This window comes from Chiloscyllium punctatum, chromosome 22, assembly GCF_047496795.1.
Source record: "Chiloscyllium punctatum isolate Juve2018m chromosome 22, sChiPun1.3, whole genome shotgun sequence".
Taxonomy (NCBI): domain Eukaryota; kingdom Metazoa; phylum Chordata; class Chondrichthyes; order Orectolobiformes; family Hemiscylliidae; genus Chiloscyllium; species Chiloscyllium punctatum.
In genome coordinates, this window is record NC_092760.1 from 17714013 (window position 1) to 17738246 (window position 24234).

A 24234-nucleotide genomic window follows, 5' to 3' on the forward strand; every position below is an offset into this window, starting at 1 on the left:
CAACATGGCTTTGTGCATGGGAAATCATGTCTCATGAACTTGATTGAGTTTTTTTGAAGAAGTAACAGAGAGGATTGATAAGGGCAGAGCATGGATGTGATCTATATATCACTTTAGTAAGGCGTTCGACAAGGTTCCCCATGGGAAACTGTTGAGCAAGGTTAGATCTCATGGAACTCGCCATTTGGATACAGAACTGGCTTGAAGGTAGAAGGCAGAGGGTAGTGGTGGAGGGTTGCCTTTCAGACTGGAGACCTGTGACCAGCAGTATGCCACAAGGATTGGTGCTGGACCCACTGCTTTTCATCATTTATATAAATGGTCTGTATGTGAACACAGCAGGTATAGTTTGGAAGTTTGCAGATAACACCAAAATTGGACCTGTAGTGGAAGCAAAGAAGGTTTCCTCAGAGTACAATGGGATCTTGATCTGATGGGCCAGTGGGCCGAGAAGGAACGGATGGAGTATAATTTAGATAAATGTGAGGTGCTGCATTTTGGAAAGGGAAATCAGAGCAGGACTTATACACTTAATGGTAAGGTCCTGGGGAATGTTGCTGAATAAAGAAAGCATGGAATGCAGGTTCATAGCTCCTTGAAACTGAAATAGCAGGTAGACAGGATAGTGAAGAAGGCATTTGATATGCTTTCCTTTATTGGTCAGAGTATTGAATACAGGAGTTGGGAGGTCATGTTGCAGGTGTATAGGACATTGGTTAGGCCACTGTTGGAATATTGGGTGCAATTCTGGTTTCTCTCCTAATGGAAGGATGTTGTGAAACTGAAAGGGTTCAGAAAAGATTGACAAGGATATTGCGGGAGTTGGAGGGTTTGAGCTATAGGGAAAGGCCGAATAGGCTGGGGCTGTTTTCCCTGGAGTGTCAGAGGCTGAGGTTTTCAAAGCATGGATAGGGTAGAAATATGACTCCGTATGTCTGAGATGCAGCATTCTCTTACTCAACCTTTTCTAGAGGCTGGAATGATGCAAATCTTGGAGACAGTATCGACTGCAGCTGCTAGAAGCTAGAGTCAATAGATGTGAAGCTGGAAAAGTGCAGCAGGTTAGACAATGATTGAGGAGCAGGAAAGTCAATGTTCCAGGCTGAATTTGTCTGCAGAATTCATCTATTAATCATTACTGAAAGTACCCAAAACAGCCTTATTTAAATCTCCCAGCTTAGAATATTCAAACAATGCAATCCTCCAGAAAAAAAAATTCGGTTAGCAAGACTTTGTGCACCTGATCTTGTCAGGGCTTGTAGTGTGTTTGGTTCTAACATTGCAATTATAATAAATGCTCTGCACCGTGGGAAGGGAAAACTAATTTTTATCAAATAAAGCTTCATGTCCTGATGAAGGCAGCATTTGCCGAAATGTTGACTTTCCTATCTCTTGGTTGCTGTCTGACCTGCTATGCTTTTCCAGCTTCACATCTATTGACTATGATGCAAATCTTACTTGTTCTGCAAATAACTCTCTTTTTACACAGAGTTGGGAACCTTTAGAATTCTCTACCATAGAGGCTGTGGAAAACTCTGCCTCTGAGTATATTTAAAGTAGATTAAAATTTTGATTATCAATGTCATACAAGATTATGAAGATAATGTGGGTAAAAGACATCGAAATGTTTGATCAGCCATAGTCATATTAAATGGTGAAGCAGGCTCGATAGGCTGAATGGCATACTTCTGTTCCTTTGTTCGCACAGCTCCTTGGTTTTAAGATGTACTTTTATTTTCAGCCACAGTCCAAAAATAAAAGAAGTAAAGAGATGTAGTCTTTCAGACATCACAGATGATAGTGCAGAAGCTACAGTTTGCCAAAGACGCATGTCACTCTTGAGCATGGCTTTCAATAAATCAAACTGTTTTTCAAAAGCAGCTAATGATTATGACTATGCCTAAACTATTCGCTTAGGAAGACAAAGATACTCCAATGACCAGCATCAAGCTCTGATTTTACCCCACCCAGTGTAACTGTGAATGGCATGACCCTGAAGGCTGCAGATAACTGCACTGATCTTAAAGGTCCGATCTCCAGAAGTGTTTACATTGACAGGAAAGCAACAAATAAATATGACAGAGAAAGCTCAGCCTTTCACAACTTATGCAAGAGACTATGGAGAAAATAACACACAACACTTTCAACAAAACCTGCTGACTGTACCATTATCTGCTCTTCTGTATGCCTGTGAGAAATGCATCGTCTCCTGAAGACCAATGAAGTCATTGGTCCACATGAGATGCATATAGACTATCATAGGTACAAATGGGAGAACAAAATCCCAGCACTAAGACATGAACTTCGAAGAGCATAAATAACCAGAATTGAAGCATTCATTGGCAGAGCTCAGCTCAAGTGTAGTGGGGATGCAGTAAATATGACCTAGCTTGATGTAATAATGTGCCATTGCCACTGTCTGTAAACATTAGATCTCTGACAGTTGTTCATACTCCACTTGTAAACTCTTTATAAAGACCTTCCTTGGAAGGACTCGATGTTGGTCCCTGTATCCTTCTGCCCTTGCACAACACCAGGTGTCTTACAGACTTAGTCAGGAGAGCACACACATGCCTGATATATATCTTCTTGGTTTTCTAGTTCTCCTCCTCACTGGTGGAGTTTCATTCAGTGTATACAATTTAGTAACCCCTGAACTCCTAGTTGGAGATCTCAAAATCAGGGATCCTGCTTGACCAGAAACCCTGTGACCACTCATTCCCTTGTTTAAACAGGTATAACTCACGCTAAAGAAATCCATAGATTAACATGATCGGTTCTAGCATCAGACTCAGCTATATTAACCTCAATTAAAGGTCTTTTGTACTGTTCCTATTGCTGCTCATACATAACTGCTGGAAGGTCCCCTCCATTTGACTCATGCTGACCACATAAAACAGAATATGGAAAAGAAAATGCCTGCCATTTGAATTACCAATCAATCATTTGTTTAATTAAGAATGTAAGTATCCAGTTTCATACCATATGTCTCACAGCAGACTGGTGCTAATCTGAACGTCAATTCAAAGTGGTTTTCATGAATAAAAAACAGTATTTTGAATCCAGAAATATGATCATAGATCTTGAAATAATCTTTTAAAGCAATTTAATACACCATCAGTTGTTAGTTGGTTCCGAGTTTTGAATCATATCCAAACTGAGTCAAACTGATTAAAAGGCAAATAGAAAATTGCACGAGGTGATCTTATTGGGATCCCTTCTCCAAGCCTGTGAAAGAAAAGCATCAATGATTATCTATAATAAAAACAAAATGCTATAGAAACTCAGGTGTGGCAGCATCTGTGAAGCAATAAGCCATTAATATTTCAGTTCTCTTCTCCACTTTCAGTTTTCATTTCGTTTAAGATTTCCAGTATTTGCAATATTTTGCTTTGGCCATATTAGACAGGGATCATTTTTCTTTGACAGTGCTAATAAAATTCAGGAAAGTACAAATAAGGCAAGAAAATTGATTTAAAAATCTAATTCACTGGGCAAAATATCATTTTTAAATAATAACTGCTCAATAGAATACTAAGTTGTCTGCCTCTCTGAGGTATTTCCTGTTTACATTGATTTTTGAAACTCCTTAAAAATTTTAAATGGCTTCCTAACATTATTGTTCCTCAACAGGTTGTTCTTGAAATTACAACATACAATTTTCAACAATCTATCAAATGTATAGACGCCTACCTTGAAATTCATGATGTCTCTGTAGCACCCCCCATCAAAAGAGGAATATTCTGTGGAAAAAGACCAATACCTGTGATTGAGGGCATTGCCCTTTTGATAGAATTCAGTCATCCTGGATCAAAGACACAACCTGGACTCAGATTTGACTATAAATGCGTTGCTAGTCCAACTGAAAGAAAAGGTAAGATAATCAGCACATCAAAGTAAAATTTTCAAGACTTTTTGTGTTTAAAATCACTAGCTGATCTCAAGGTCATATGTAGAATAAGATCTCAAAATAATTTATTTATTGAGGGCAGCACAGTGGCTCAGTGGTTAGTACTGCTGCCTCACAGCACCAGGGACCCGGGATTGATTCCAGCCTCGGGTGACTGTCTGTGTGGAGTTTGCACTTTCTTCCCGTGTCTACATGGGTTTCCTCCCACAATCCAAAAAGATGTGCAGGCCAGGTGAATTGGCCATGCTAAATTGCCCATAGTGTTCGGGAAGGGGGATGGGTCTGGGTAGGTTATTCTTTGGAGGTCGGTGTGGACTTGTTGGACTGAAGTGCCTGTTTCCATACTGTAGGGAATCTAAACTATCTGATTTGTAGGAAGTGGGAGGATTCAAAGGAAAGGAGGACCAGTTCCACTAAGCGAATAAGTATGTCGGTGGAGGGGGACTGGTTGGGACTGCAGGAGAGGAAGAAGTGGAGGGATTTTCGGCTGTCCTGGTGGGGCATACAGGTGTACAGAGACTGGATGTCAATGGTGAAGATGAGGTGTTGGGAGTCTTAGAATTGAATGTCATGGAAAGGGTAGAGGAGCTGGCTGGTGTCTCACAGTTCATCAACTTCACCCTTACCTTTCATCCTCATCTCAAATTCACCTGGACCATCTCTGACACCTCCTTCCCCTTCCTGGACCTCTCCTTCTCCATCTCCAGTAACTGACTTAGCACTGGCATCTAGTTCAAACCAACCAACTCCCATAACTACCTGGATTACACCTCCTCCCACCCTCTTTCCTGTAAAGTTGTGATCCCATACTCCCAGTTCCTCCACCTCTCCCAAATCTGGATGAGCAATTCTACCCTGGGACATCCCAGATATCCTCTTACCTCAAGGACCGTAATTTCCCCTCCCCTCAGCTGCATCTCCTCCATCTCCCACACCCCTGCCCTCAAATGCACTCCCCTCCCTCCCCCCCAACTATAACAAGGATAGAGTGCCTCAGTCCTCACATTCCACCCCACCAATCTACAAATCCAATGCATCATCCAATCCAAATCCTCTGCCATTTTCGTCACCTGCAATCTGACCCCACCACCAAAAAGATGTTTCCTTTCCCAGCCCTAAGTGCTTTCTGCAGGAACAGTTCCCTCCGCGATTTCACTCATTAGGTCCACCTTCCCTCCCAATCTCTCCTCCACACGTGGCACATTTCCCTGCGTCTGTAAGATGTGCAATATCTGCCAGCGCACCTCCCCTCTTATTTCTGTCCAAGGTCCCGAAGAATCTATCCAAGATTGGCAGAGATTCACCTACGTTTCCTCTTAACCTGATTTACTGCATCCTTTGCATTGGAGAGAGCGCAAACCCGGGGACCGGTTCAGGGAACATCTATGATCTGCATGCTCCAATCCACCTCATCTCCCAGTTGTCAGCCATTTCTACTCCCCCTCCCACTCCCAGTTCCCCAACGTCATGATAATCCTGGGCCGCCTCCACTGTCAAAATACGGTAACACGCAAACTGGAGGAAGAACACCTCATCTTCTGCCTTGGGCGCTTACAGCCTTATGGCCTCAACATTGGATTCACCAGCTTCCAAATCTCTCCAACCCCCACCTCATCCCAGGCCAAGCCCTCCCTCTCTGCCCAATCTCCTTGACCTGACCTGATCTGATCATCTTCCTTCCCACTTATCCACTCCACCCTTCCCACTGACCAACCAGAATCACCACCTACCAGCATCCACCTGTCACCATTCCACCTACTTTTTCCCCAGCCCCACCCTCCCACTCTATTTATTTCTCAGCCTCCTTCCCCCTCCCCAGTCCTGATGAAAGGTCCGACTTGAAACATCAACTGCCCTGCTCCTCACCTACTGTTCCTTCACCACTCCATGTTTTATCAAGTCTGACTTTCCAGCATTTGCAGTTCTCATTACCTCCAATTTGTTCATTTATTTATACTGTTTGACTTGGAGACATTTTCTTTAGCTCTTCACTCTTCAAAGTTCACTTTGTCTGCAGATATTTTTAATCAAACTGTTCAGTAATGTTATTGGACAATACTGGAGAAAGTGGGACTTGTACCCCAGGCCCCTTCACTCGGAGGCAGGGGCACTATAACTGCACCACCACCAAAAACCTGCTTCCTGCTGCACATGGTATTCCCAGCCTGTCTCCCATCATACAGGACATACGGATTTTTTTTTCCAGCTGTTGTTGGCTGAACAAATTTTCTATAAGTTTGAATGGTTTGTTTTAACTGTGACGGACTATGTTTTCTTTTAATTATGAACTTACATGTTATGACAAACCTCCAGACAGGTGGGGCTTCCATTCAGCCCCTCAGGTTCAGAAGGACACTTCCACGTTGCTTCCAGAGACATTTTCTTACCAACCTATTTAGAGATGTTATTACACACCTCTGAAGCAAGTGGGACCTTTTGGCTCAGAGGAAGAGAACCATTGTGCAATTGTCGTATAAGGATCAGGTGAAGAACATTAAAGAAATGAACTGGTGGTAAAAGATCATGTTGTGAGAATGTTTTGATTGGTGTAATTCTGGGAGAGGTATGCATATCGGACTGCTCACCAAAGATTGTGCTTTTACAAGGACCAGGAGACATTCACTGAGTACCCTGTCAATCTGGACAGTCAGTATCAGAGTTTGAACCATCTGAATTTACAGCCATAATGGCTGCTCTTCTGAATTGGCAAAATAGAACACACCACATTCTGCAGGCCCTTTAACCCTCCTATGAGGAGTTGGGCTGTTATGTTGGACCTGGCTAGAGTCTGCTGGAGTACAAAGTGAGGTAAACTAAAGTACATAAACTCTGAGCTACACTCTAGAAGTCCTTTCTTGACCTGATTCGGAGATGCCGGTGTTGGACTGGGGTGTACAAAGTTAAAAATCACACAACACCAGGTTATAGTCCAACAGGTTTAATTGGAAGCACACTAGCTTTCGTAGCAACGCTCCTTCATCAGGTGATATCACCTGATGAAGGAGCATCGCTCCGAAAGCTAGTGCTTCCAATTAAACCTGTTGGACTATAATCTGGTGTTGTGTGATTTTTAACTTTCTTGACCTGAGTGGAGTGTATGAGTCAAAAAATGTGGCACTGGAAAAACACAGCCAGTCAGGTAGCATCCGAGGAGCAGGAGAGTTGACGTTTCGAGCAGAAGCTCTTCATCAGGAATGTGATGCTGCCTGACCAGCCGTGCTTTTCCAGTGCCACACCTTTTGACTCTGATGTCCAGCATCTGCAGTCCTCACTTTCTCTTGAGTGGTGAGTATGGCCATGCTGTAGGCTATTCCAATCCGACACCCCTTCCTGTCTCTCACTGGTATCTCATAATGGCTTATGATTCCTTCATGTTGTCCTTATCAATCTAACAATCACAGATATGCCTGACCATGTCAGTATCATGAAGAGTGACCAGTGCACAATCCAGTGGACCAGTTTTGGAGTGTAGGAGTCATTAGCATGAGGACGACCCTCTGATTGTCTCCTAAACAGATAAAAAAGAATGTGTGTAAATAGTACAGAGGCAGAAGTCTCCAGTCTGCAAAAAGCAGCATCTCTTTTTCTTTCTGTCTGCTGTGAAGTGAGGAAGGAATATGAAAATAGCGTAGCTTAACACAGCTAAAGAGCTGATGCAGAGGGGAGGACTTCAGATTTTTGGATCTTTGGAAACTCTTCCAAGACAGGTGGGACCTGTACAAAAAGGACAGGTTGCATCTGAACTGGAAGGGCACCAACATTCTGGTGGGAAGGTTTACTAGTGCGACTTGGCTCATTTAAATTAACATGGTAGAGGGCTGGGAACCAAAGCAGGTCAGAATGTGAACAGAAGGTACAGGTTAACAGGATAAACATGCAGGGCCAGTCTAATGACTAAAATGAGAGAAGAAATGATAGAAGATCAAAAGTTGGAAGTTGGAGTAAATGATAAAGATGAGGCTCAGTGTTGTCAGGAATTAATAAATAAGGATAGAGAGTGTGAAAAGTATAGTGTACAAAAAATATTAAAAGAGAAAGACAAATCATTAGAACATATTTAATAACCTTGTACCTAATTGCCTGCAGTATTCGGAATAAAATAGATGAGATGACGGCACAAATAGAGACAAATGGGTATGACCTGGTGGGAATTACTGAAACATGGTTACAGAAAGGGCAGGGCTAGGACTTAAGTGTCCGACAATGCTCAGTATTCCAAAACTAGAAGGAGATGGAGGTGGAATTGCTTTATTGATGACATCAAGCCTGTATTAAGAAATAAGATTGGCACTAAGGAGCAAAATGTTGAATGAGTCTGGGTGGAAATAAAAAGCAAGGAAAGAAACTCATTGGTAAGAGTAATTTACAGGCCCCAAAAAATACTTCCAAAGTAGGACATAGTATAAGCCAGGAAATAATGATGGCTTGTGAGACGGGCACAATGGTAATTATAGGTGATTTTAACATGCATATTGGCTGGATTAATCAACTTGGCAAGGGTAGCCTTGGCAAACAGTCGGAGGAATTGTTTCTTATAGCAGTATGTCATTGGAACTAACTAGAAAACTGACTACTTCAGATTTGGTATTATGTAACAAGGAAGGATGGATAGTCTTGTAGTTAAGGATTCTCTTGGAAGTAGTGATCACAACATGCTAGAGTTTCAAATTCAGATTGAAGGAGTGAAGACAGCCACATACTAAAATTTTAATGTTGGGCAAAGATAATTAAACAGGGCTGAGGAAGGAGTTAGCCACAGTGAGCTGGGCAAAAATATTAAAGGGCAGGACTGTTCAAGAACAGTGGCAAATGCTTAGGAAGATGCTAAATACCTCTCAATTAAAGGATGTTCCTGAGAAGAAGAGGAAGTTGTAAAAAGTTAAAAAAAATCATCCATGGCTTAACAAAGAAGTCAAGAATAACATAAAGGCAAAAACTAGGGCAAATCATACTGTAAAAGTTAGTGGCACTCTGGAGGATTGGGAGAACTTCAAACGTAGCAAACCGTTACTAAAGACAAAATCAAAAGAGCTAAAATAAACTATGAAAGGAAACTAGCAGAAAACATTATTTCCGATACCAAAAGTTTCTACAATTAGCTAAAAAGGAAGAGAATAGTGAAAGTAAATGTTGACCCTTTAGAGGAACAAAATGGCAAGGTAATAATGGGAAACTCAAAAATGTCAGGGGCACTGAACCAAAGTTTTGTCTTTGTTTTCACAATGGAAAATAATAATTTCTTCTCTCTTCCCAAAAACTGCAGTTACTTCAGAGGTAATTGAGTTGGGCCAACAGGCTGAGGACAGGCAGATGGAGTTTAATTTAGATAAATGAGAGGTGTCGCGTTTTTGGAAAAGCAAATCAGGGCAGGGTTTATACAGTTAATGGTAAGGTCCTTGGGAATGTTGCTGAGCAAAGAGATCTTGGAGTGCAGGTTCATAGCTCCTTGAAAGTAGATTAGCAGGGAGATGGGATAGTGAAGAAGGCATTTGCTATGCTTTCCTTTATCGGTCAGAGCATTCGATATAAGAATTGGGAGGTCATGTTATGGCTGTACAGGGTATCAGTTAGGCCACTTTTGGAATATCGTGTGCAATTCTGGTCGCTTTCCTATCGGAAAGATGTTGTGAAACTTGAAAGGGTTCAGAAAAGATTTACAAGGATGTTGCCAGGGCTGGAAGATTTGAGCTATAGGAAGAGGTTGAATAGGCTGGGGCTGTTTTTCCTGGAGCGTCAGAGGCTGAGGGGACACCTTATAGAGGTTTATAAGATGATGAGAAGCATGGATAGGATAAATGGACAAGGTCTTTTCCCCGGTACAGGGCATAGGTTTAGAGTGAGGGGGGAAAGATATAAAAGGAACCTAAGAGGCAATTTTTTCACACAAGAGGTTGGTTCGTGTATAGAATGGGCTGCCAGAGGAAGTGGTGGAGGCTGGTACAATTACAGCATTTAAAAAGCATCTGGACAGGTATATGAAACAGGAAGGGTTTAGAGGGATAAGGGCCAAGTGCTGGCAAATGGGACTAGATTAGGTTAGGTTATCTGGTCAGCATGGACAAGTTGGACCAAAGGGTCTGTTTAGCTGCTGTACATCTCTATGACTCTATAACTTGATGTGATGACTATAACTATGGTGGAAAATATTAAGTAAACTGATAGAATTAAAGGCAGATAAGTCCCCAGGGCCTAATGGCCTTCACCCTAGAGTATTAAAAGAGGTGGTAGCAGAGTTAGTGGATACATTCATTATAATATTCCAGAAATCCTGAATTCTGGAAAGGAAACAGTGGAATGGAAACATGCTAATGTGACAGCCTTATTCAAAAAAGGAGTTAGGGAAGAAGTGGGAAATTATAGATCAGTTATTTGACCTCTGCAGTGGGGAAGTTGCTGGAATCATTCATAAAGGAGGAGATAACTGAACACTTGGAAAAACTAAGCTTGTTTCACCAGTGTCAGCAGAGCAAGTTGTGCTTGACAAACTTGCTGAAGTTCTTTGAAGATATAACCAGTAAGGTAAATATGGGAATCTGGTGATTATGGTGTATCTAGACTTCCAGAAGGCATTTGACAAGATGCTGCCTAAAAGACTGATCTAGAAAGTTAGATCCGAGGGTGTTAGGAGTAGAGTATTGGCTTGGATAGAGGATAGGCTGACTGACAAAGCAGAGGATCAGGATAAATGAGTCATCTCGTGATGGTGAACTGCAACTAGTAGGGTGCTGCAGGTTTCAGATCTCAGACCTCAACTATTTATAATCTATATAAATTATCTGCAAGTAGAGATAGTGTATAATAGCAAAATTTGCAGATGATACTAAAATAAGTGGGAAGGCAAGCTATGATGAGATAACGAGTTGACAAAAGTGGATATTAATAGACTAGGAGAATGAGCCAAAATATGACAGATAGTTTAATGTATATAAGTGTGAGGTTATCCATTTTAGTCAGAAAATTAAAGTGGCAAATTATCATTTAAATGGGAAGCAGTTTCAAAGTGTGTCAGTGCAGAGGGTTCTGGGTGTCCATGTGCATGAACCACAGAGAGTGGGTATGCAGGTGCAGCATATAATAAGAAAGGCAAATGGAACCTTGGCATTGATTGCAAAAGGATTGGAGTGTAATAGTAAGAAGTGTTGTTACAATTATATAGGGTGTTGGTGAGACCAAACCTGGAGTATTGTGTCTAGTTTTGGTGTCTTTACTTAAGGAAGGATGTAGTGACACTGAAGGCTATTCAGAGGAGATTCACTGAATTGATTCCAGGGATGAAAGGGCTACTGTACGAGGGGCAGTTGAATAGCTTGGGTTTGTACATGCTAAAGTTCAGAAGAAAGAGGGAGAATCTGAATGAGGTACATAAAATGCTAAAGAGAATTGATAAAGTGGGCATTGAACAGATGTTTCCTCTTATGGGACATTTTAGAACAAGAGATCATAAATATAGGTTGAGAGGAGGTAGGTTCAAAACTGTGATGAGGAGAAGCTACTTCTCTCAGAGGATTGTGAATCTGTGGAACTCAGTGCCCCAGAGAGCAGCAGAGAAAGAATCAATCAACAGATTCAAGAAACGAATAGGTATGCTTCTGATGAAAAGCATGATATGGGGCTATGGGGAGCAGGCAGGAAAATGGAGTTGAGACTGAATAAGATTAGCCATGATCATGTTAAATGATGGAGCAGGCTCAAAAGGCTAAATTGTCTACTCCGCTCCTAATTCCTATGCTGCTATGTTCCTGTGTAACTGAGAATTGAAAGGTAGCTATTCCTGCACACCATTTGTTCTAAGCTGTTGCACTAACCAGTGAATGAGAAACTGAACAATTAAAGTGTCAACCCTCCCATGTCTTCAGAAAATAACTGAAAGGATTTGTTTGTGAAAATGGAAATTCAATTGGTCCTGGAACAGCCAGAAGCAACACCTTATTTAATCAAGTGCAGTGTGATACTGGACTGTGTTTCCCTAACTTGTTTTCCCTCTACTCACAACATCTATGTTTATTTATCTGTGTATATCTGTCTGTAGTTATGTGCAGAGGTTTAGGAACAGGGATAGAACTTAAGCTAGTAATGTTATAACTTAAAAATTCATATTTTGTTTTCCTTTGGTTAGAGTATTTTTCGTTATAATTATTGTGGAGTTCAAATGGCACAAAAAACAGAGGATGTTGAGGGCCTAAACAAAGGAAATGGTTTATTATGCAAGTGTGAACTAAGGGGATACAGCTCATGAAGAAATCATTTCTCTGATTAGAGTTCACCTTTAACATTTCTACTGTGTACAGGCATGTTGGGTACTCAGGCAGCCTGCTTGTTGATATGACTACAAGTTGATATCTGGAAACAGAAAACCAAATTGCTCACTGCAATTGCAATGGATATTACTGTATTAATACAGGTCATTCTGTTATAAAATGCGTTTCATCAACGCAAATTTGCTGTTACACAGTTGACGAATTGGGGAAGCTATTTCTACAGTGCAAACTTTTAAAATGTGTTGGGTGTAACGTGATTCCAGCGCCAAGACTTTAAGCACTGTTTCTAAAGCGGGATTTTTCTCTAACGTGGGCTTTCACAAGAACACAGTCATCACAGTATAGAAGAACTGATTGTATTGAGCTCAGTGTGAATGGAGCGTACCCTGAGGTGTTGGTGGCTGCTATCCAAGATGATGGACTGGACCAGCAGGAGTTGGTGAGAAGAAGTTACCAGGTACCCACTCTGACAGCACACGAGGTATGCAGGATTCATGCTTGAGTTGTTCTGAAATGGGCCTTGGACACCATAGGGACAGAGTAGGTATTTAATGAGGTGCATTTGGTAAGGTATGATGAGAAAACTCACGAGGACTCATGCGGGGAATTCCTCCAGAAAGTTCGGACTTAGCCGAAGAAACAAAAGATTCTGTTCTGTGTAAATACAAAGCAACTGAGGGATACCAGTTAATCGATGTTCCTGTTTTTGAGGTGGAGTCCAAAAGAGTAAAGGTGAAGTTAGCAGCTTGGAATGAATTTGAGAGGGTGGGTTGATTTGCTCAGCAGCAGTTGAGAAGTTGTCAGCAAGTTTTTTCATTTGAAAGTCTTCTGTGGATATTTTGATGAAATGTAATTTTTCCTTCACTGTTTTGACTAAAGGAATTTATTTTACTTTCAGAGTATATAAATACAGGTTGTGTCTGCTTGTTTTGTGCCAAATTTGTTTAAAAATCCTGGGAGTAGAGATTTTGATTATGTTTGCAGCTAATGTGTGGAGCAGCACTCACCCCTTAGTTGTCTGCAATTTAAAAATTTTTTGGTTAAAAAAGCAGTTGGGTTCAATGCTGTGGTAGTCATGTAACCAAACCTGTTTGTGGAGGGGAAGCAGTTAACATCTAGGCAAAGTCTTGTATTGTAGATAGCCAGTTATCTATGGCCTACTTCGAGCAGGTAAGTAGAAATTCATTAATATATTTGCATGTGGGGTTTGTGTGTAACTTTTAATTCGAATATTTAGGTGGTTTTCCTGTAGACAATTATATCTGTAGCAGATTATGTCACAGTCCAGAGCATTCCAAAGCCATCAGAAGGTTGTTGATTGTCTGGCTGGTATTGACTTTGGAAAAATTTCTGGAAGGTTATTGCTAAATCCAGATATATGATCAGAACAACCATCTTAGTTAGACTGTAGTTGTATTTTTTAAATCAGTCACTAAATATATATGTAAATATACAGTATATTGTAAGGATAATCCCAGCAATTACAGACCACTGTCACTTCAGTGGTGAGAAGTTTCCACAAAAACAAATTCTGGAAAGAAATAGTAGTCACATGAAAAAAAGCTGACTTGGTTGGGAAGAGTCAGCATGGATTTCTGACTGGACAATCATGTTTAATGAATTGCTAGTGTTTTTTGAACAGGAAGGCTTGATGAGGAAAGTACTATTGATGTGATGTACATGAACCTCTGGAAAGGTCAGTGTATTGCTACATAACAGCCTTATGAGGAAGGTAATAGGTCATGACATAAAAGGTACAGGAACAATGTACCTACAAATTTGGCTGGGAGATAGAAAGCAGAGAGTAATGGTAAATGGATATTTTTCTGGAAGAGTATAGTAGAGTTCAAGAGGGGTTCGGTATTGGGATTCTTGCTTTTCCTGATAGATATTGATGATCTAAATCTTGGTGTGTAGGAGATAATTTCAAAGTTTATAGATGACCCAAATCTTGGAAGAATTGTAAACCATGAGGAGGACAGTGTCGAACTCCAAAATGGCATTGACAAGTTGGTGGAATGGACAGATAAATGGCAGATGAGGTTCAGTATAGAGAAATATGAGGTTACACACTTCGATAGGAACCATATTGAAAAACAGTATAAAATAGGGGATACAATTCTAAATGAGTGTATATGTGTAGAGGTCACTGAAGGTGGCAGACAGATTTAGAGAGCAATTAATAAAGCATACAGTATCTTCAAAAGGAGACTCTTGTGGTATAATTGTCCCTACTGCTGGGCTGGGTCCAAGATTTAAGTCCCACCTGCTTCAGATGTGTGTCATATTAATAGAGGCATCAAATATAAGAGCAAAGAGGTGATAGCTGCATCTCTAAACTGTCAGGAAAAAAAAACACCATCTATTCATAAAGATATACAGCACATTTAGCAACTATTCCTGATACGAGAATTCGATGGAGAGAGGCATTCAGAACAGAAGACTTATAGAGAAACATCCCCGAGAGCAGAATCAGCAGAGAGGAAGAATAGCATTCTGGAGGACACATTCTGTGTGAATTTTGATAGACTATGTTTTAATTTATTGTTTTCTTATTACCTGGATTTATATATGTGGGACCTATGTTATTGAAACAGCATGCCAATAGAATTTAGTTCAGTTGGGGAATAGTTAGTACTTAGGGAGTAATTGGTTTGTTAAGAATTCTGTTAATTTGTTCACTGTTGGAGTTAGATAAATAAATTGTTACTTGTTAATTGTAGAGTAAGTGAAAGGATTTCATTTCATTTAACCACTCTTTTATAACAGATTAGAGGTGTTCGCAGGGGGGTGAGAGGTAGGTTATACCCTTTGTCACACTTCTTCATCAGATTACGGGCAAGGTACTTATGTCTGGGTGTTTTGATTTTAATTATCAGAGGTGGTCAACCTCTGCTTCATAATAGCCAACCTCTAACTCTCTAAATGTGATGCACCTAAGAAATGAAGATAATGAAATCTTAGCCACAATCCCCCAAAACATATTTTTCAACATTTCCTTATCTGACAACAATGCCCTCCCATTCCATAATTCCCCTCACTGACACACTTCAACCTCAGCATTCAAGTTAATATTCAGCCCTAATGTTACATTCACAGGAAATGAGAGACATTCAAACTTGATATTTTAAGTTGAAATATATGATTTATTTTGAATAATTTGGTTATTAGATCTTGCTCAATAATCCCTCATGTTGTTTTCTGTTTTCCAGGGGAAGGTTCAATTCAGCGGAGTCAATGCAGTGCGTGTATGTTGGTATTATGCATGTTACTAATTTCTTCATGGACCATGTAATTTTTGCAGAACAACCAGAAGTTATTTTCATTTTCCACAATCATCCATACCCTGAGGATCCAAAGTGATTTCAGCTGAATTGTTGTATAGTCAATGGGTTAAAAGTGTTAGACAGGTTTTCTGCCTTTATAAAAATACAATTAAATGAGTGGCTTATTATTAGCATTCTGTGTTTAATTACTAATAATTTTAAGGACAGTCTTGCATCTAAGACATGGAAGAGGCTTACAGAATTGAAGAATACTGTATTTTTCAGGATAATAGCAGATATATAATTTCTACTAAATGTATGCAAATGTTAAACAAATCCAGTTTTGAAAAATACTTTAACTTGAGGTATACTACCAGATCTGATTATTTGTTCTTTATCTAATATATTTTTTATATATTGATGGAACAATTCTTTAAAAAGAAGAATACTTTAATATGCCTATATGTCAATTAAAATACAATGATAAAAGCTCTGTCAAGGCTTTGCTTGTAGTGCAAGTAATAGGTTAAAAAAAAGCTGGGTTTTGGCTTAAGATGTTTACATACTTAGTTCCAATGTATTATCTTTTGATAAGTTTTCTCTTGAATTGTGTATTTATTCAGCAATGTTTGATATTTGTAAAAGACAAAGTTTATGTTGATTCAGTGGCTACTTTGTTCACAGCAGTTGGTTATGCTATTATTTGTATAAATAGTTTGTTAAACTAATATAATAAAATATTAATATTTACAGTAATTTTATCCCATATTTCGATACCTTGAAACATTCATCATATGTGAACCACCTAAATGCTACTTTCCTGATTTTTTTCGGCATCTTCATCTGGGGGAGTAACCATTTTCAGGGTCACTAGCTGGCTGTTTAGATTTATCCATCACCATCAACCCCAGTCTTATCCAGGTTTGCTCATTCCTATGTTGCAGGAAATTTGCCTTTTCTGATAATACAATGTTTCTTGGCTACACTTTCATAGGCAGAGAGCACAAAATGTTTGGGTACTTCATGGGTGAATGCATGGCAGATGATTTAGAATGGAAAAGTGTGATGTGATATATTTTGGCAGAAAGAATGGGGGAAAGCAGCATAAATTAGTCTTATTCAACATCCTACTGTCAAAACATGCTGATAAGACACATTGCAAACCACATTGGGAATGATTAGTTTCCCAGGCACAATTGAGATCACCATTTTCTTCCAGGTATGAAAATCGATGTTGAAGGCCTCTGTGCCTTGCTGGCAAGCATCCATGAAACAGAGCTTTGCTCAAATCAACTATCGAAACAGAAAATCCATAACGATATGAAAAGGTAGGCCCCTTGTTGAGATATTTGAATCATCGATAGTCATGAGTGAGGTGCCAGAGAGCTGGAGGTTCACTAACATGGTGCCATTCTTTAAGAAAGGTGGTAAGGAAAAGCCAGGGAACTAAAGACTGGTGAACCTGGCATCAGTGGTGGACAAGTTGCTGGAGGGGATTCTGAGGGACAGGATTTACATGTATTTGTAGAGACAGGGACTGATTAGGGACAGTCAACATAGCTTTGTGCTTGGGAAATTGTGTCTCATTAACTTGATTGAGTTTTTTTGAAGAAGTGACTAAGAGGATTGATGAGGACAAAGTGGTGGAAATTGTCTATATGGACCTCGTAAAGCAGTTGACTAGGTTCCGCATGATAGACTGGTTAACAAGGTTAGATCACATGGAATAAAGGGAAAACTAGCCATTTGAATCCAAAGTTGGCTCAAAGGTAAGAGAAAGAGGGTGGTGATGGAGGATCGATATTTAGACTGGAGGCCAGCAGTGTGCTGCAAGGATCGATATTGGGTCCACTATCTTTTGTCATTTATATAAATGATTTGGGTCTTTACATAGGAGGAATGGTAAATAAGTTTGCAGATGACACCAAAATTGATAGTATAGTGGACAGCAAAGAAGGTTACCTCAGAATACAATGAGACCTTGATCAGAGGCTGAGTGGTGGCAGATGGAGTTGAATCTAGATAAAAGTGAGGTGCTGCATTTTGGTAGTGTAAATCAGGGCAGGACCTATGTGTTTAATGGTAAGGTACCTGGGGAGTGTTGCCGAACAAAGAGACCTTGAAGTGCAGATGCATAGTTCCTTGAGAGTGGAGTCACAGGCAGACAGGATAGTGAAGAAGGCATGTGGTATGTTTGCCTTTATTGGTCAGTGCCAATACTCATATCCTCATAGAGGAGTTGGGAGGTCATATTGCAGCTGTACAGGACATTGCTTAGGCCACTTTTGGAATACGGTATTCAATTCTGGTCTCCCTGCTATAGGAAAGATGCTGTGAAACTTGAAAGGGTTCAGAAAATATTTACAAGGATGTGGCCAGGTTTGAGCTGTATGGAGAGGCTGAATAGGCAGGGGCTATTTTCCCTGGAGTGTTGGAGGCTGAGCGATGATCTGAAATAAGTTTATAAAATCATAAGGGGCAATGATAGGATGAATAGTCAAGGTCTTTTCCTCAGAATTGGGAAGTCCAAAACTAGATGGCATAGGTTTAAGGTGAGAGGAAAAAGATTTAAAAGGGAACTAATGTGGGCAGCACAGTTAGCACTGCTGCCTCACGGCGCCAGAGACCCGGGTTCAATTCCCGCCTCAGGCGACTGACTGTATGGAGTTTGCACATTCTCCCCGTGTCTGCGTGGGTTTCCTCCCACAGTCCAAAAATGTGCAGGTTAGGTGAATTGGCCATGCTAAATTGCCCACAGTGTTAGGTGTAGGGGAATGGGTCTGGGTGGTTTGCGCTTTGGTGGGTTGGTGCGGACTTGTTGGGCCGAAGGGCTTGTTTCCACAGTGTAACTAATCTAATGGACTACTTTTTCACACAGGGTGATACGTGTATGGAATTAACAGCCAGACGAATTGGTGGAAGCTGGCACAATAACATTTAAGAGGCATCTAGATGGGTGCATGGATAGGAAGGGTTTAGAGGGATATGTAACTCCTGTTCTTTAGGCTTCTGTTACAGCTAGCTTAAGATGATTAGGTCCACTTTAGATCTGTCAGACACAAAACTGCATTGTCCTTCTGATCAACACTACTTGCTCGTAGGTAAAAGTCTGTTGAATATTACCTTAGCCAAGGTCTTCCCACTGATGGCTAAGTGAGATGTCTCTGTAGTTGTTGCAATCTCCTCTGTCGCCTTTTTATTTGGAGAATATGATGATATTTTCATCAAATATGTCTCATGCAACAGGTACTACCTTTCAGTAGTATCTCATTAAGGTATAAATGAATGTGATATTTTCAATGCTTCAGCAATTCAGGTGGAATTCCATTTTTGCTGATTTCTTTAGATACTAAGGAATCAGTGGCCTTTTCAAGGTTCAGTAATGTGAGTTCTTCCTGTATCTCAACTGAGACAAAAAGCGCCAGTGGAGTGTTAAACATCTCCTGTGATTCAGCACACTGTATTTTTCAACCCAGCAGGATGTTTGTTTGCTTCAGATGCATACTTCAACATCTTCCAACTTACAACTTCCAAGAGCATTTTGTTGATAGTAGGTCACAGGATCACAAAATTATTACAATTCAATCTATCATGCATATATCAGCTCCCAATTAAGCTGCTCCCTTACTACCATTCTTCTTCCATCTCCCTATAACATGCACATTGTTCTCCTTCAAATAACTGTCCAATTCCCTGTTAAATGCCTCATTTGAACCTGCGAACACCATAATATCAGGCAGTGAATTCCAGACTCAAATTTCCTTCTTGGCTGTGTGGCCTCTGAGGTCCATGTACCAGAACCAGAAGTCAGTGTTACAGTTGGCTTTCAATACCAATCATTGTGTGTGGAACAATGGAGTGGCTGAGCGTGCGTGCAGTCATACAGCTTGGAGAGAACATTGTTCCAGTCCTTAGCCACTGTACGAAAACATTTTATTATATCACTCATATTAATCCTGATCCCACATACACAGCACAAACATTTCAAATGTCACAAGAGGATTTCTTGATATTGATTGATTGAAATAGCACTCTCCACTTTGACAATGTCATAATGACTTAGTAGAAAAGTAATCGGGATCTTGTGGGAGACCAACGGGAAGTTAAGAGCTTTGTGGTAATGTAGAGCCTATTCTTGCATCTTGTTTACTCTACAAGACTTCTGATTTGACCAGAAATTGGTTTCACTCTACAAAATAGATCACGTAAGCCACTTCAAAGATACAGATGATAACACATCATGATCAGGGTGGAATCTGAAGATTTAATTTAGCAGCACTGGTCTCAATAAGGCAACCTTGCTGATATGACTTCACGGAAAACAGATACGGTTATTGCTGAGGATAGTTGACCCCAAAAATCGTTGTGGCAACACACAACACTGAAGAACATCTCAAAGAACAGTAGAAAGTAATTCAGACCTGTTAAGAAGCACACTGAAATGAAAGAAACTGCAGCTCCAAGACAGACATACAGACTGAATCATAGCACTGTGGGAGCAACTCCTTAAGTCAGTGAACGAACAGACATTGGAACTTGCAACAGTCAAATATAAATATCCGTGATACAGAGGAAATTATATACTATACAGTAATTCAGGCTGAAAGTGTGAGAACTTAAAATTAATTGCAGCTCAGGTTGGGTATTGCTGCCATAGTGTGAGGATACAATGTAGTACAACTAGATTTAAAAAACGGTATTAACAGCGCCAGCAGGAAACTCACATTATTTAGGAGTGGACCGCCAAGAAAGTTGTAATTTCAGTTATTTAAAACAAATGATCATTGATCAGTTTAAAAGAATGAATGATTCAGGTCTCATTCCAAAATGTTTTGTGGGAATCCTGCATTAAACTCACAGAGTGAGAAAAGTCTCTAGAACATAACTGGTGAACGTAAAATGAAAACCTTTAAAGAAGATAAATATTTAATCACATGCCAGGGCATCAGAAATGGTATTGCCCTAAAGATTTCATTTTAGGGATGGTGTGAAATATGCTTGCAGTATATTATTATTTGGGAAATTTAGATTTTAAAATCTAAGTAAAACTGATTTCATCTTCAGTTCTGTGAATGTGACTTTTTTTAATTTTTGCAAAGATCAGGCAGCCTGAACAATAGGTAGCTTTTTCAGGCAAGCATGTTGTCATGAATCATTGGGGGTAGTGCACTGAAAATCAAGCCCCAATATTCCCAAGATGTTAAAAGTCATTGAATCAACAGAAAAGCCCAATTTGCTTCTGACTGTGACTCAGAATAAAATGACAACACCAAATTTATTCAGTAACATGAAAAGGAATCATGACTCGATACGGCTAGACTGCAAAGCTTAGGTCTGATCCATTGGTTGTGGGATCACTTAGCTCTATAACTGGTTGTTTATGCTGTTTAACACATATGTGTATTAGTCTTCGGCTATGTCCAACTAGCTTGATCAGTAGTTCTGCTGTTGAGCCACTGTTGTACCACCTTGAAGTCCCCTACCCAGAGAACATCTGTGCTTTTGACACACTCGCTGCTTCCTCCAAATAGTGTTCAACTTGGAGGAGTACTGATTAGACAAGAATGGAGGTGGAGGGATATGGCATGTGGTATTCAACGGGAGGTTTATTTGCTCATGTTTTACTTGATGCCAATAAGAGTTCATAGGGTTTGGAGTTGATCTTGAGGACTCCCTGGACAACTCTCTTCTGACTGTTTGCCACTGTGCTGCAACCTCTGCTGTGTATGGCCTGCTGGTGGGACAGGACATTCCCTGGAATAGTGATGATGTTGGCTGGGACATGGTCTGTAAGGCTGTCAGGCTGTTGATTCATTGGTCTGAGTAACAACTGTCACAATTTTGGCATTATTAAGGAAGACTTCACAGAATTAACTGAGCTGTGTTTGCAGTCATCATTCGTAGTGCTTAGGTCGGTATTAGGTAACCCACCTATATTCATTCCTTTGAGACTTTTTAGTGGTTTATGCAATGACTGGCTTGGTAGGTTTGTTAGAGGGCAACAACATTACTGTGGGTCTGGAGTTTCTTGAAGGCCAGGCCTGGTAACAATAGCAAATGGCCCTTCCCTGAAGAATATTAGTGAACCACAATTTTTTAATGACAATCAATGATACTTTCATGGGCATCATTAGACTTTTAAATTTTTTTTCTCTAAAATCCAAATGCTATTATCTTCTGTGGTTGGATTCAAATCCATGTTCCCAAGCATTACCTGGATCTCTAGATTACTAGCCCAGTACCATTATGGTATCATCTCCCCTAAATATCATTAGTATAAAAATGAAGGTAATATAAACACATCACTGTACACTTAGATACTTCAGGACCTTTCCCAGCAGAAAATACATTTAAAATATTAAGTTTAAGTAGTTTACATTCCTAAATGCATGGATTCATAAAGTAGCCTAATAAATAAAATAAATTTAGAAAATACTGAAGAAATACAATATAAATGTAAATACATGTTTTTTAATAGATACTTTTATTGAAAATTTAACATTTTTTTACAAGTTTACAAATAAAAAAACCCAAGTATAAACATTGATATTCAATTAAATCTTAAATAAATAATAACTAATTTATCAAACAGAAAAAAAGAGATACCGAGAGGAAAAAAAGCAAAACTCAACTAACTACTAATCTAACCAGAGTGTATAATTAAGTCTCTTACATTATTCAGAGGAGAAAAAAAAAACGACGGTAACACAGAAATTGGGTAGTGAGATACATGCTCAGAATGTGTTAACATCAAATCGTAACAAAACCCGTATTCGTACGGGATTCCTCTCCCAAGGGGCCCCGGACCAGCCAGGTTCGCCATCTCAATTAAATAAACGCCCTTGTTAGGATGGCCAAAATATCTGTATTTATGTAATTTAAGAAGGGCTGCCATATTTTATGGAATAATTCCATTTTTCGGTGCACCATATTTGTAAGGAAGTCAAGGGGAATACATTCCATAATTAATCTGTGCCAATTTGAAAGTCTAGGGGGGCCCTCAGCCACCCAGTTTACCAAAATATTTTTCCTTGCACAGAAAGTGAGAATAGAAACTAATCTCTTCCCGTGCATAGGGTTAACTTTGTGTGTTTACTGGAAAGGATAAGGCAGGACCTCCAGTGATGGGGAGACCTTCCAATTTCCTGGCTGGGTAGAATAGCACTAATTAAAATGCCCCATCTCTTATACCCTATGAGACTGCTTCCGGTGCCAGTTTGAAAGTCCAGACGGGCCCAAAAGTTTGAAAAGCCCAAAAGGAGAGATACAGGATCCACTCTAATTTCTGTTCCTAAGATTTCTGTTAAATACTTTAGTCCAATATTTACGGATCTTATGACAGGCCCATAAGCAATGTACAAGAGTGCCCACCTCTATTTTACATTTGGGACACATTGGAGATGCTCCTGCCTTAAATTTTGCCAATCGATCTGGTGCTATATGGGCCTTATAAAGTATCTTCAGCTGGATAGCCTGAATTCTGTTGCAGATGGTGATTCTTCTGGCATTTTCCCAAATGTCATTCCACATTTCTATAGAGATTTCTAGTCCCAAATCCTGATCCCATGTTTTAAGCAGATTGTCCATATCTCCCGATACTTCATCATGTCGTAAATGATAAATAGTACTGACGGAAGATACCCCCATTGGCCATAGCACTCTACATTCACTATCTGATTTATAGAGACTATCCAGTAACGTAGTCTTCTTCTGTATGTAATCTCGAATTTGGAAGTGTCGAAAGAGGTCTCCATTAGGTAGCCTGAATTTCTGACGCAACTGTTCAAAAGACATCAGGACCCCTTCTTTAAATAGGTCCCCTAAACAAGAGACACCCCTGGATCTCCAGAGTTTGAAAGTGACATCTGTAAACCCCGGTTGAAATCCCCATGCTCCCACTATCGGAGCATAGGGGGATGTTTTATGAGAGTTGCCCTCATTTTGCCACATTATATTCCAAGCTTTAATTGTGTTTAGTATTATAGGGTTTTGACAGTGATCCGTAATGATTTTCCTCTTGTCTGAAAATAAGAGGTTAATAAGTGGGCATTTTACTTGAGAAGCCTCAATGTCCAGCCAGATTGATTCCGGGTCAGATAAGACCCAATCAGCTATGTAACTTAATAGGGAACTTAACAGATATTTCCTAAAATTTGGGAAATCCAATCCTCCCCATGCCTGTGGAAGCTGTAGCTTCTTCAACTTAATGAGGGGCCGTCTATGATTCCAGATAAAGGAACCCAACCAGCCATATAATTTACATAGTGCCAGCCTTGGCAGCATCACCGGAAGCATTCTCATAGGGTATAGGAGACGGGCAGGACATTCATTTTAGGTAGTACTATTCTACCCAGCCAGGAAATTGGAAGGTCTCCCCATTGCTGGAGGTCCTGCCTTATCCTTTCCAGTAAATGCACAAAGTTAGCCTTGTATAACTGACCAAATACTGGGGTAATAAAAATGCCTAAATATAAGAAACACTCCAGGGACCACCGAAAGGGAAAGTGGGATCTGTCCACTAAGTGGGGTGTCATAGCAAGGCCACCCATTGGCATAGCCTCCGATTTTGAGAAATTAATTTCATAGCCTGAGAATGCACTAAATGTATTAATAACTTGGATTAAATGAGGCATGGACATCGTGGGCGGCACGGTGGCACAGTGGTTAGCACTGCTGTCTCACAGCGCCAGAGACCCGGGTTCAATTCCCGCCTCAGGTGACTGACTGTGTGGAGTTTGCACAATCTCCCCGTGTCTGCGTGGGTTTCCTCCGGGTGCTCTGGTTTCCTCCCACAGTCCAA

At 40.2% G+C, this 24234-nt stretch overlaps 1 protein-coding gene across 3 annotated transcripts in view; it reads left to right on the plus strand.

Moving 5' to 3' along the window:
* LOC140493432 (astacin-like metalloendopeptidase) overlaps positions 1-16112 on the plus strand; it is a 196017-nt gene extending 179905 nt beyond the window's left edge. For all 3 annotated transcript variants that reach the window (XM_072591861.1, XM_072591859.1, XM_072591860.1), the window contains 2 exons: positions 3634-3874; positions 15381-16112. In XM_072591861.1, coding sequence (XP_072447962.1) covers positions 3634-3874; positions 15381-15463 — 324 coding nt within the window. In that variant the 3' untranslated portion in view covers positions 15464-16112. The remainder of the gene's footprint in view (positions 1-3633; positions 3875-15380) is intronic.
* Positions 16113-24234: the final 8122 nt, after the last annotated feature.